The sequence below is a fragment of the Leptonychotes weddellii genome, chromosome 6 (genome assembly GCF_054177405.1).
Source record: "Leptonychotes weddellii isolate Sample4059 chromosome 6, ASM5417740v2, whole genome shotgun sequence".
NCBI classification, from domain to species: Eukaryota; Metazoa; Chordata; class Mammalia; order Carnivora; family Phocidae; genus Leptonychotes; species Leptonychotes weddellii.
In genome coordinates, this window is record NC_138374.1 from 46,674,287 (window position 1) to 46,687,288 (window position 13,002).

The window sequence follows — 13,002 nt, forward strand, 5'->3', positions numbered from 1 at the left end:
CCGCAGCGGGAGGCACTGAGGCACAGAAGCAAGCAGCGCCATGGCCGAGGCGGCGGCACGGCAGGGAACGCGGCAGAAGCGTGACAGCGGCTACTCATGCGGGACTACAAAGCCGTAAGCAACACTACGGAGGCATCTGGGGGTCCTAGTGTCACTACGGATGGAAATAAATAATAAAAGGTGGGAGAGTATTAGTTGGGAAAAAACATTTTGGAGGTTTAGTCAGCATTAGAAAAAGGTCAAAGTTTCACTGCTTCTGTATGAAAGTGAAGTGAGAACGAGAGAAATAGCTAAGACCTATGTGACAAATAGGAATTGACTGATTTATTTTTTTCGGGGTTGGGGAGAAAGGGACGGGACGCAGGTTTGGTTGGAGCTTTGACCTTTTGCTTACCATCATCCTGATCAGGTTTAATCCTTCCGTCTGTCAAGCTCCCCTTCCCTGGTGAGGGGGTCCCCATCTGAGGGGTCACTTTATATTTTAATCTGCCTAGCATCCTGTGCTTTTTAAGATAAGTTGTTCGCTTGAAGTGAGCAATTGCTTTAAAAATACGTCCTCTAGCCATCCCCCAGCTAGAGGAGGAGGAGTGAGCAATAAACCTACTTCTAATATCTCTTTTTCCAAAGAAATGGGCTTTAGATTTTGCCGTGGAAGATAATTCAGTTTTACGACGCATACGTTTGGGTGGTGCGTAACTTGGGTGTCCCTTTTTTCGAGACTGTCCCTGAGTGGTATAGATATGAGAGAGTCCATCAAAGAGTGCCTTCAGCTGGCTGTTCTTAGTCAGACTGCTAAAGGAGGGCACACTGGACTGGCTAGAACAACTCTGGGGAGAGGTAGAAGAAGTGGAGGTGCTGGACTTTTGTGAACTGGGGCTCTGACCAGAGATGGGGGTTGGGGGTGGAAGTGAAGAAGGTGGAGGTTTTAGCTTTTGTGTGGTACCTGTAGCCAACACATGAGAAGTGCATGACTGTTTCTGAGAGACCTTTTTCCTTGGACGATAGTGCTTTGAAAAGTCTATTATTTCACCTCGTGATCTGCGACCATCAGGTGATGGTGTAAAAAACTTAGTAAGGCCATCAATGAGCCCTTTGGTTTTCTTGTTAACTTTAAGTGTAGAGGCAGAAATGTAGGTGGAGGTGGTGGTGATTTTGGTGGTGGCACCAGGCCGAGTGGGGTCTGTAACAGCCAATCTGCTGCTTGAGTCCTTCCCAGATGCAGCATGACCAGATGAAGGTGTGGTACAGACTTTAGTCTTTTGACCCCTACCAGGTGACCCCCTTCCTGTGAATGCATTCATGGATCCTTCATCACTGGTTACAGACCTAGGCAAAAATTTAAAGAATAGTATCAGCATTTAATAATAGAATTATAAAGGTATCTAAAACAAATCTATAGCAACTAGATGCATTCAATGTGCTTAAACTTAAGAAGCCGAACTGCAACCCTCAGAACTATGTGTGTGTGTGTGTGTGCCTCCATCTAGGTGTTTCTCTGTTCAAAAGGGGAGCGGCCACCACATGTGCATGTCATGATCCTCCCAGGGCCCAGCCAAGAAGGACTGGAAGAAGCCGCATGGACCCAGGGGCCATAGAAGTAAGACAATTTTTGAAGCAACGCAAAGAACACACAATGCTTTCATTATACTTAAAAATGGTACCCCCTATGTGGTCACAAGTCGTTATGATTTCCTAGGTCTTTTAAAAAGTAGTAAAGGACTTGGGGCGCCTGGGTGGCTCAGATGGTTAAGCGTCTGCCTTCGGCTCAAGTCATGATCCCATGGTCCTGGGATCGAGCCCCACGTCTGGCTCCTGGCTCGGCTGGGAGCCTGCTTCTCCCTCTCCCTCTGCCTCTCCCCTGCTCATGCTCTCTCTCTCTCTCTGTCTCAAATGAGTAAATAAAATCTTAAAAAAAAAAAAAAAGGCAGTAAAGGACATAAGTCATTAAGTATTATCTAGACGTGAAAAGTGCATCTAATCTCTAGTGAGAAGCAATTTTAATTCAATTGGAAAATTTATATAAATAGAATTTGGGTAGGTCTATAAATTAGTACTTTGTTGTTGTTGTTAAAGAAAACATTAAAGATATCCTCTTCCTCTCGGCAGTTTATGCTTAGGATGGTAAGATAACCAATAATACTCTCTAAGTCGAGGAGACAATTAATTACAGCATAAAATATTGCTGAAAAAAGGACAACAATAGCAAAAACTGAAGAAATGATTAAAGAAAAGCTACAGCAGGTCAGACATGACATGGAAAAGTCTGGTGAAGAAGCAGCACATTTACCATGGTCTTTATCAGATACTTGGCATTAGAATCTTTATACACTATTTCAGCTCATTTGAGGCTGGTTCTGCCCATCCAGCTGTGTGGTCAATAGAGACCAGTGGCCATTCCGCTACCACAGCTGCTTAGAGGAACAGCAGCTGCCTGCCTTCACCTCAGGCTAGGGCTTAGAAAGCTACCCATTTTGCAGCAGAATTTTATACAATAGAAACATTTGCATGTGAATTATGGCAGTGCCGGGGCCCAAGAATGCACTTTAAAAATTATCAATTTAGCTGAAGGCTCATAATGAAGAAATGGAAGCCTGAAAATGATATGATACTCCATTATAAAAATATCTTAATTACAAATAGAAGAGCACATGTTAATGGTCATCTTGAACATTAACGAACAATTTCAGCGGTCAGCTGCAGTGGACTCTGGTGCAGCAACGGGGCGAGCTACTGGGCTCATCTGAGGCAGCTCCACCACCAAGAGCTTTGCCCTACACCAATGATCCAGCCAAATCAGGTTAACACTGGAGATCTCTAGTGTCACAGTGAGGGTTACCAATAAACAATCATCTGAGCTAAAATGTTTCCCATTAGAATGCTGCATTTGGACTGTATCTGGAATCGATTGCCCAGAAAGGATAAGATGCTTATAAAGCATGTAAAAAGGAAAACTCCCTAGACTGTCTTAAAAATTCCTAAGCTCAAAGGACAATTTTGGACAAACAAAAAGTTAGGACTGGTGCCAGATGCAATTTTCAGCTGTGTCCTTTGTTTGGAAAGTTTATATCCTAATTTGGTATTTTTAATTGGGCCCTGAGGATACAGTCCCATTTTGAGAACAATGCTTACACAGGATGAATGCAAAAACATATAATTTCTACTTCAAATGATGCTAATATGAAAGATGTTATTAATAAACGTTTCATGTTTGCCCCGAGAAATTAACAAAAATTCCATTTAAAAAATGTCCACCAGTTAAAGGGCTTTCATAAAAAAAAAAAAAAAAAAAACAATAAAGGAACATGCATTTTCTATTTCTCCGTTGGGAAACAGAGGTGCAGGAGTTGATGGTTTTTCTGAGAGCAGGTAAGGTAGTGAATTGCTTCAGTTAAATTAGGGGGAAGAGTAGCAAGTAAGTAAGATATCTGGTGTTTGTTCACAATGTATGCAGAGAGCACCTATTCCCTTTTACTAAGCTTAAAGAGGAGGGCCATGGTCTTAGTGACAGAACTCCTTTAGATATGCAACTCCCTATTTAACGTTGATAGTCAATTCTATATTCTAAAGGTTTAAAAAAAAAACACACACATCCTTTCTCCCCTTATCCTTCCTCTACTTATCTAAGTAACTCTGGCTAAATGTTCTACTGGGCTTTAATGGCAACTATATGGCCATAGGCTAGTAGAAATGAAGTTATCATAGTAGATGTGCAGGCCCCTGTGAACATACTATTTCATATGTTTATGTCTGCACACATGTGCACATACCAAACAGTTCTAACTCTTTGTGTGCAAACATGAGGACAGTCATTTACAGGTTTCTCAGAGGCTCCTATTTCATATAAGGGATCTTAAATGCTGTAATACTAAATTAGCACCAGAAAAGAGAAGGTTTTTTTTCTAAAATGCTACCGGAGTGACAAAAGAGATTCACTCATAGATGTGAATAAATCTCTCTCTTGTTTTAAAATCCCCATAAAAATATTTATATAATTAAGCTTTTCTAATGCTCAGCCAGTAATAAAGTAGGCAGAATGATTGTTTCCAATTCTTACATTCTGCTTCCATCCTGCTACATCACAGATACTGCCAACAGAAGCTCCCCAAATGCCAATTGTAATTAAAAATATTATTTTCAAAAAATTTCCACAGCTTATGCAAAAGGAGAACTATTCCTCATCCCTTGAGTTTGTAAAATGATGCTAAAAAGTTAATGGAATCTAAGGGGGTTACAATTGCCTATATTTTAAAGCACAACATAAAAGATTTCTTTTGATAAGATCTCAACCTACAACAATCGTTGCTTTAATTTATTTTTCGGTCGTCCAATGGGTTTTGCATATCGTCGTTTTATTTGTGCAGCTTTCTCATGAAGTAGTTTTCTTCCCTTTTTCTTTGGTCTGCAGACTTGGCAAATCCACATCCCTGAATTAATATATATATGAGAAAAATATTTTAATGTTTCATTTTAGGAGAAGATATTAAATATAAACTGCAGCTGAAATAAGCTGCCCAAGGGTGCCATATGCAGAACTTTATTCAAGAAGGTAGGTCATTCCCTTGTGTCATCCTCCTCAGGAAGTCATCATTAAAGGTCAATTTCCCCCCAGGGTCAAGGTGGTGAGAGCAGAGGGCTGCCCCTATCTCTGAACCCTTCTATGAGGCTTTTCGCAACATGTCACCAAACCTCCCTCCACCACACAAACACACAGGAAAATCCGATCCTGTCAGATATTATGTATCTTTCAATTAGAGGGACACATTTTCAAGTCAATCGGTTTTTGGAATTTCTGGGGAAAAAAAAAATATTTGTTTTTATTTCTTTCTGGAACTCTTCCACACTAAAAAAAAAAAAGAAAGTATCAGTATAAAAGATAATTTTTGAATTAAAACAATTTTTAAGTACTCTGGAACTGCAATAATTAAAACTATACATCTGGCATAGGGAAATAGGTCACTGGACAAGAATTTTTAGACCCAAACAACTGAAGCCTATAAAAAAGTTTAGCATATCAAAAGGTCATATTTCAAGTCACTGGGGAAAGGATGCAATGACTCAGTGAAGTGGTGATAGAACAAACAGCCATCTATAGGAAGGAAAAGAATTACTTCCTATCCTTTATAAAAATAAATTCTATGCAGATGAATATTATGACAAAATTAAATGTTACAAGTATCAGGAAAAATACGTGGATATTTAATTTTAGCACGACTGACATTTAAGACTAAAGCCATAAAGACAAAGATTCATGGATTGGACTACATAAAAATATAAAGAGCTTCTACAAATCAGTAAGAAAAAGGTGAAAACACCAAGAGAAAAATGATTAATGGGTAAAAACAAGCATTTTACAAAGATGATATACAAACAGCCAATAATCAAACACAAAATGCTTTCAATCTCACTGCTTAAAGAAAAAAATTACCAGACATCTTTTTTCTATTATCACATTGGTAAAAATTTTAAATAATAGCACTGTATTTCATTGAGTCTGAGACACTATTGCCTACAAAAAGCATCCGATTTTTTTTTTTTTTAAACTGTGTCTTGGACTTAATGACATATAGTAATGGTGAGTGTTGGTCATAATACAGGAAAACAGGTATTCCCACACACTGGTGGTCGGTCTGAAAACTGATACAACATTTCATGTACATAGCCTTTGATCCAGCACTTCCTCCCCTAGGAATTTATCTTAAGGAAATAATTGTGGATGGAAAAAATTGAAACATTTGTAATGTCCACCATAGGGGATTGGTTAAGTAAGTTATGGTTTGTTTATACATGGGGTTGCACAATCAAATATGCTCAGGAGCCACCCAGGGATAATGCATGTGACGGAAGCAAGCTGGAATTCAAGACAAGAGGGAGGAGTGAGATTGGGGCAAGTTGGAACATGCATACTCCACCTAAAAGACGCAAATTCAAAATTTTAAAAATACTGTGCCAGCTCGCCTGCAGTGCATTTAAAGGAGTCTTAAAATAGATGTATGTTGTTCCCAACAAAGCCTAACTGCGGCTCCCAGTCACCGGGTGTGTAACGCCTGCTCTATACTATAGAGTTTTATGCACTCATTAAAAACTGTGTTTAGGAGAGCATTTAGTGATGTGGGGACGTTAGAATCTTATAAAGATGGAAAAGACGTAAGATTACAAAAACATGTATAGAATGTTCCATTTCTTTTTTTTAAAAAAGTGTGTAGGGAGCTGGGAAGGAATTTCTGATTTTCTTATTCCTTCTTGTCAATCTGTATTTACTAAATCTTTCACAATAAAAAAATGAATAAATTTTATAAAGAGGCAGTAATTTCTAATGCTTAATATATTATAAAATGAGGAGAAGGAGGCTGAGCTAGGCTTACTTACACAACAAATAGAGACAAAAATCCATATGCCATATGGATATATCCAGATAAAAGAGTTCATATGCCCATGTTTACATTATCGACTAATGGCCAAGAAACGTGGGATGGCTCCTGTTGTAGGACTTTGGAGACATCATTACAACCATTATGGAAAATAGGTAATTTCTCACCTCTGAACACAGTACTGAATAATATGGAGAATGTTCTAAACTTCTGACATACCTAATCTAAATTTATTCTAATAAGGGAATGGTTTTGGGAGAGGAATGCTCTTCTTTATCCCTGTGTCTGAATTAGAGTCTTTATTATATACATTGCCCGCAAACTAAATGCTTTTATACTCCTCTGTCCACAACCTGTGCCAAACCCACAGGAAAAAGGAGGGTGGGAGGGATGAATAAATGCTTATGGAACCTGTATACCTCTGGGCTGGACAAGGCTAATGAGTACGTAATAAAACACATTTTTACTATGGTTTAAAAGTTCACCTTTTGGCATTCTGGAAAGTGGGGGGTCACAGCACTCCATATGGAATCCTCTATCACAGGAGTCACAAAAAAGCATATTATCCTGTAAGATAACATATTAGAGAGTAATTGAGACTGAAATCAGCTGTGAAATGCCACAAATTCTTATCCAACGAACAATAATCAAAAATAATGAAGGGGTAGCACGATCCCTGCTGAAATCTGACATCACATTGTATTTAAATCTTTAAAACAAAATAGCAACACTCTACAAAAATAAAAACCTTAACACCGAAAACTCACAATTTAGTTGGAGATAGACTACTGAGAGCCATACTTACTGCATTTTTGCCTTGGATTCTACATGCACTGCATGTCTTGCATTCGATGCACTGCCACCTTAAGGCCTTTACGTTTGTTGTTAATTCAGGACAAAATTTCAAACAGGATGGGTGTCCTAGAAGAATAAAAAGCAAATTGCTTTATGGGAATGCGGCTTTAGATTTTTTCAACTCTCATTCCCTCATATTTAACAGAGAGTGATAATGTCAGTTAAAGACCTAAAGAACTGGAAAATACAACAACATCAGAGAATCTGAATTACGCTTCCCTTTCGGCCTTTTTTTCCCCCCTGTACGTAACTGAGTGACTATACAAATGTTTCCCTAAGAGAAATTTGGGAAATTTATACCAGTTCCCATCACAAGTCTTGGAGAACTTGAAGACAACGTATGCTCCAATCACGTTCTCATTCCTGTGCCTTCTGTTCATCTCCTTACTGCCCTGGCCCTCCTCATCAACCACCATTTACACAAAGTTTGCCGGTTTGCTGGACTGTGAGGAAAGTATGAAGTTCAAAATCACAGAACTTAAAATGACAGCTAAATAAAAAAAACGAGCTGCTTAAAAATACAATTACAAATGCAAAAAAAAAAATATTATACAGAGAATATCCCACTGCTGGGACATACAAAGAAGATACTGTTGCCCTCTTGCCTCTGAGTCCTGCATTTAAATTTTGGAAGTAGAAGCAGAAATCATGAACTTGAGAGTTAAGAAGTTGGAAGATCCAGGTCGAATGGAATATGCCAAGAAGCAACACCCCTGCAGGCTTCCCCCATTTTCCTGAGTGTCCAGCTTTTTCACACTGTTTCAGGCACACTTTTCATCTAGCTTCGCTCACATCACAGAGGAAAAGTGGAGACCCTGAGGGGCAACACCACTCAAGGAAGCCACCCAGACTACACAGAGTCATAGATTTCTCCAAAAGGCTTAGGGAGTATGAGCCTACACTTTTTGGAAGACAGTTCAGTTTAAAATGTGATGGTCTTTTATCACACAAACCTGAGATCTCTAAGCTTGATTTTATTTTTCTAAATCTGGTCTTAAACATTAGTAAATCCCACGTGAAAGAACTTATAACTAAGCTGCAAAAGAAACCTGAGGGTAATAAAAAAGGCAGATTCTGCAATTTCAAAACTGTTTTATAATTTCCTGACTTTGGCAGGCTCATTGTTTAAATATGTATTTTGGGTTGCTGCCAAAAAGGTCCTCCTCCCTAAAGCTTAACAGGTGCTTCATAAAATTCCACCCACTAGGAGATTTGGCTTTTTGAAGTAAAAACATTCAAAATCAATCATCAATACCGTTAATAAAAGCACACTATTCCTGAGTTTAAAAAAAATCCAAACATCTGTATTTAAGATGTTGAGCAAATAAAATGTTGTCATAGGATTACAACCTCAGGCTGCAGAGACACCCAGGCAGATGCATTTAACCTATGACACTATTCTTTTATAAAGGCTCCTCTCATTCAAATTAGTACAGGGGGAGGAAGTTGAAATATATAAAAATGGTATCAATCACGTCTTTCTGCTCGGGAACAGCAAACAAAGACAGCTTGCTGGTCCACTTTAAGAAGTATACTCTGAAGGGGGGAGGGGAGAGATTTACTTTGATCAGGGTTCCCCCCCCCTTATATAGTTGGGGGAGGGTAAGAACTCAAGTTTTAAAGAACAGCAATTTAAATTCCACCCTTAAAATAGGTCCCATCAGCTTAAAAGTGTACCATTTACTTCTCTTTTTCCCCCTTCTTATTACTTCCTGTAAGTCATATATCACTAGCACATATGACCTCAATTTCATGCACTAGATTTTTCTCTCCATTTAAATCTGTTTTTGTACTTTGTAGTTTAATATTCAGTAACTAAGGTAATTCACATCTTATTATAGTTTATTATTTATTCTCACAGAGATCCTATGGAAAATACTTTTTAATAATTACACATTTTGAAAATTAATGTATTTCAGCCACTGCCAATCAAGAGCAAGGAATATTCTTCCTCTTATTGCTTTCTCTCACTTTAAGCAATATTATATCTCAAAACTACGATTTAAGCTACCCTGTCAAATTCTAAAATCTTCAGCCAATCTTTCCTTTAGGCAGCAATCTTACCTTTATTTAGCTCAAGAGAATTGGCCATAGATCCCTTCCAGCTCTAAATTTCTATGACTCTGTAAAGGATGCTGAGGGATGAAGAAACATTTCCATTTTATTTTCTCACGGCCACTTTAAATTAACACAAAAGACTGTAACTGAGTCTTGATATACCACTACACAATTACAGTAATTAGATAAAGGACAAAAATGCTAGTGATAATGAAATTCCTTACCTCCTGTTTAACCATTCCATAAACTCAACAATTCCCTCTGCAATGTAGGATCTCTCTGCTGACACAGTTCATGGTGGTTTGTCTTTCTGGAGTTTGTTTTACTTTTGTAATGTGCAGTTTATCAGATCTGAGAGCAGAGTATGTATTCATTCACTCACTCATTCTTATTACAAACACACATGAAGCACTAGTCACTTACAGTAGTTTTATCTAGCAAAACCAAAGGAATACTGTTTATAATTAAACAAGTACCAATGAAACCACAAACCAGTAAAAGTAATTTCTGGAGGAAGTACTGTGGGAGGAAAACAACATGGGTTCTGGAGTAGACGGAACAATGCCCCCCGAAGATGTCTACGCCATAATCCCTGTAACCTGTACCTGGATCACTGGACACGGTAAACGGGACTTTGCAGCTATGACTAAGGGTACAGGTCTTAAGACAAGGAAATTATCCTGGGTTATCTGGGTAGGGCCAATCTAATCATGAGTACTTAAAAGCAGAGATCTTTTCCAGATGGGTTAGTAAAATGAGATGGAAAAGGGAGGATATGAAAGACTCCACCCAGCTTAGCTAGCTTTGAAGATGGAAGAAAGAAGGAGAGACCAGAAGCCAAGAAATATGAGTGGCCTTTAGAAGCAGGGAATGTCATTCACCTAACAGCCAGCAAGAAAATGAGGTCTTGGCACAGCTAGCATCATACTCAGTGGAGTTTTCGGGGTACCTCACTGGCTCAGTCAGTGAGGCGTGAGACTCTTAGACATAGGGTCATGAGTTTGAGCCCCATGTTGGGGAGAGAGTTTACTTAAAAAATAAATAAAATCTTAAACAAAAACAAAAACTGAGAACTTTACCCTTAAGGTCAAGAATAAGACAAGAATGTCCACTCTCACCACTTTTATTCAACAGAGTACTGGAAGTCCTAGCCGCAGCAATCAGACAAGAAAAAGGAATAAAAGGCATCCAAACTGGTAAGGAAAAAGTAAAACTTTCACTATTTGTAGATGACATGATTATATAGAAAACCCAAAGACTCCACCATAAAACTATTAGCACTAATAAATGAATTCAGTAAAGTCACAGGATACAAAAATCAATCTACAGAAATCTCTTGCATTTCTATACACCAATAATGAAGCAGCAGAAAAATTAAGAAAACAATCCCATTTACAACTGAATCCAAAATAAACTTAACCAAGGAGGTGAAAGACCTATACTCTGAAAACTATAAAACATCGATGAAACAAATTTAAGACAATGCAAAGAAATGGAAAGACATTCCATGCTAATGGGTTGAAGAACAAATATTATTAAAATGTCCATATTACCCAAAGCAATCTACAGATTTAATGCAATTCCTATCAAAATACCAATAGCATTTTTTCTAGAACTAGAACAAATAAGCCTAAAATCTGTGTGGAACCACAAAAGATCCTGAATGGCCAAAGCAATCTTGTAAAAGAAAAAACAAACCTGGAAGTATCACAATTCCAGATTTCAAGTTATACTACAAAGCTGCAGTAATCAAAACATTATGATACTGGCACAAAAATAGACACATAGATCAATGGAACAGAATAAAAAGCTCAGAAACAAACCCACAATTATATGGTCAATGAATCGCTGACAAAGGAGGCAACAATATGCAATGGGAAAAAGACAGTCTCTTCAACAAATGGTGCTGGGAAAACTGGACAGCTCCATGCAAAAGAATGAAGCTGATCCACTTTCTTACACCACTGACAAAAAGAAACTCAAAATGGATTAAAGACCTAAATGTGAGGCCTGAAGCCATACAAATCCTAGAAGAAAGCCCAGTCAGTACCTTCTCTGACACTGGCTGTAGCAACTTTTTTTCCTAGATATGTCTCCTGAGGCAAGGGAAATAAAAGCAAAATTAAACCACTGGGACTAAATGAATATAAAAAGCTTCTGCACAGCGAAGAAAACAATCAACAGAACTAAAAGACAAGCTACTGAAAGGGAGAAGATATTTGCAAACGACACACCAGATAAAGGGTTAGTATCCAAAGCTAGGATAAAAAACTTACAAAACACCCAAAAAACAAATAATCCAATTAAAAAATGGGCAGAAGACATGAACAGACATTTCTCCAAAGACGACATACAGATGGCGAGCAGATACATGAAAAGATGCTCATCACTTCTCAGGGAAATGCAAATCAAAACTACAATAAGATACCACTTCACACCTGTCCTAATGACTAAAATAAAAAACACAAGAAACAAGTGTTGGTGAAGACGTGGAGAAAAAGGAATCCTGTGCACTGTTGGTGGGAAGGCAAACTGGTGCAGCCACTGTGGGAAACAGTATGGAGGTTCCTCAAAAAATTAAAAATAGAATTACCATATGATCCAGTAATTACACTACTGGGTATTTACCCAAAGAATCAAAAACACTAATTCAAAGGGACATATGCACCCTGGTGTTTATAGCAGCATTATTTATAATAGCCAAATTACGGAAGCAGCCCAAGTGTGCATTAGATGAATGGATAAAGATGTGTGTGTGTGTGTGTGTGTAGTGGAGTATTATTCGGCCATAAAAAAGAATGAAATCTTGCCATTTGCAATGACATGGATGGATTTAGAGAGTACAATGCTAAGTGAAATAAGTCAGTCAGCGAAAGACAAATACCATATGCCTTCATTCATATGTGGAATTTAAGAAACAAACAAACAAACCAACAAAAAAAACGACAGACAAGCCAAAAAACAGACTCTGAACTATATAGAGAACAAACAGATAGTTACCAGAGGGGAGGTGGGTGGGCGATGGGTGAAACAGGTGAAGGGGATTAAGAGTACACTTATCTTGATAGAGCACTGAGTAATAGAATTGTTGACTCACTACATTGTACACCTGAAACTAACACTGTATGTTAACTATATGGAATTAAAATTTTAAATATATATACACAGAAACATAATATTCAAATTAGCTTCATGGTGAAAGAGCTTCCCAAATGTACGGGGGGAGATGATATAATAGAGAGTCTCTGGTGATTGATCCTGAGTTGAGAAAGCACATTTATAGCGGAATCAGGGCAGAAATCCAGACTGGGTTCCTGAGGAGCAGAGAGCTAAATTCTTTGGACATTTTTTCTTTACCTCTATTGGATTAGATCCCATTTTATCTATCTTGTGTGGGTTTTTTTTAAATGTCAGGAAACATTATCTTGGAAAATAATTTGCCATCTTTACAAAGAGATGACTTTCTGAAATATATATACAAGTATTTGTTTAAAAAAAAAGGGAAGGAAGGAAGGAAGGAAGAAAAGAGAGAAGAAAAAAGAAAGAGAAAGAAAGAAAATGGGGTCTTGGTCCTACAAACACAAGGAATTGAGTTCTGTCAACAACTTTATGGTAATTTGTTATACGAGCAATGGAAAATTACTAAACACTCTGACACTGGGTCTCTCAGACCGGCTGTCTGACCAACCATCTGTCCATCTGAGATACGGTAAGGAAAAGG

General features: G+C 38.1%; 2 protein-coding genes across 6 annotated transcripts in view; both read right to left on the reverse strand.

Annotated features, from left to right (window-relative positions):
* Positions 1-13,002, reverse strand: part of VDAC2 (voltage dependent anion channel 2) — a 328,221-nt gene that overhangs the window by 195,414 nt on the left and 119,805 nt on the right. The gene's annotated exons all lie outside the window — the stretch shown is intronic.
* The window catches only part of KAT6B (lysine acetyltransferase 6B), a 180,202-nt gene that overhangs the window by 46,103 nt on the left and 121,097 nt on the right, over positions 1-13,002 (reverse strand). For 3 of the 5 annotated variants that reach the window (XM_081824053.1, XM_081824052.1, XM_081824051.1), the window contains exons 5-8: positions 7,174-7,289; positions 6,854-6,935; positions 4,292-4,424; positions 395-1,326 (exon numbers count right to left, since the gene is read on the reverse strand). In XM_081824053.1, the coding sequence (XP_081680179.1) occupies positions 395-1,326; positions 4,292-4,424; positions 6,854-6,935; positions 7,174-7,289 (1,263 nt within the window). The remainder of the gene's footprint in view (positions 1-394; positions 1,327-4,291; positions 4,425-6,853; positions 6,936-7,173; positions 7,290-13,002) is intronic. The other 2 variants (XM_081824056.1, XM_081824055.1) reach the window with 2 other exon arrangements.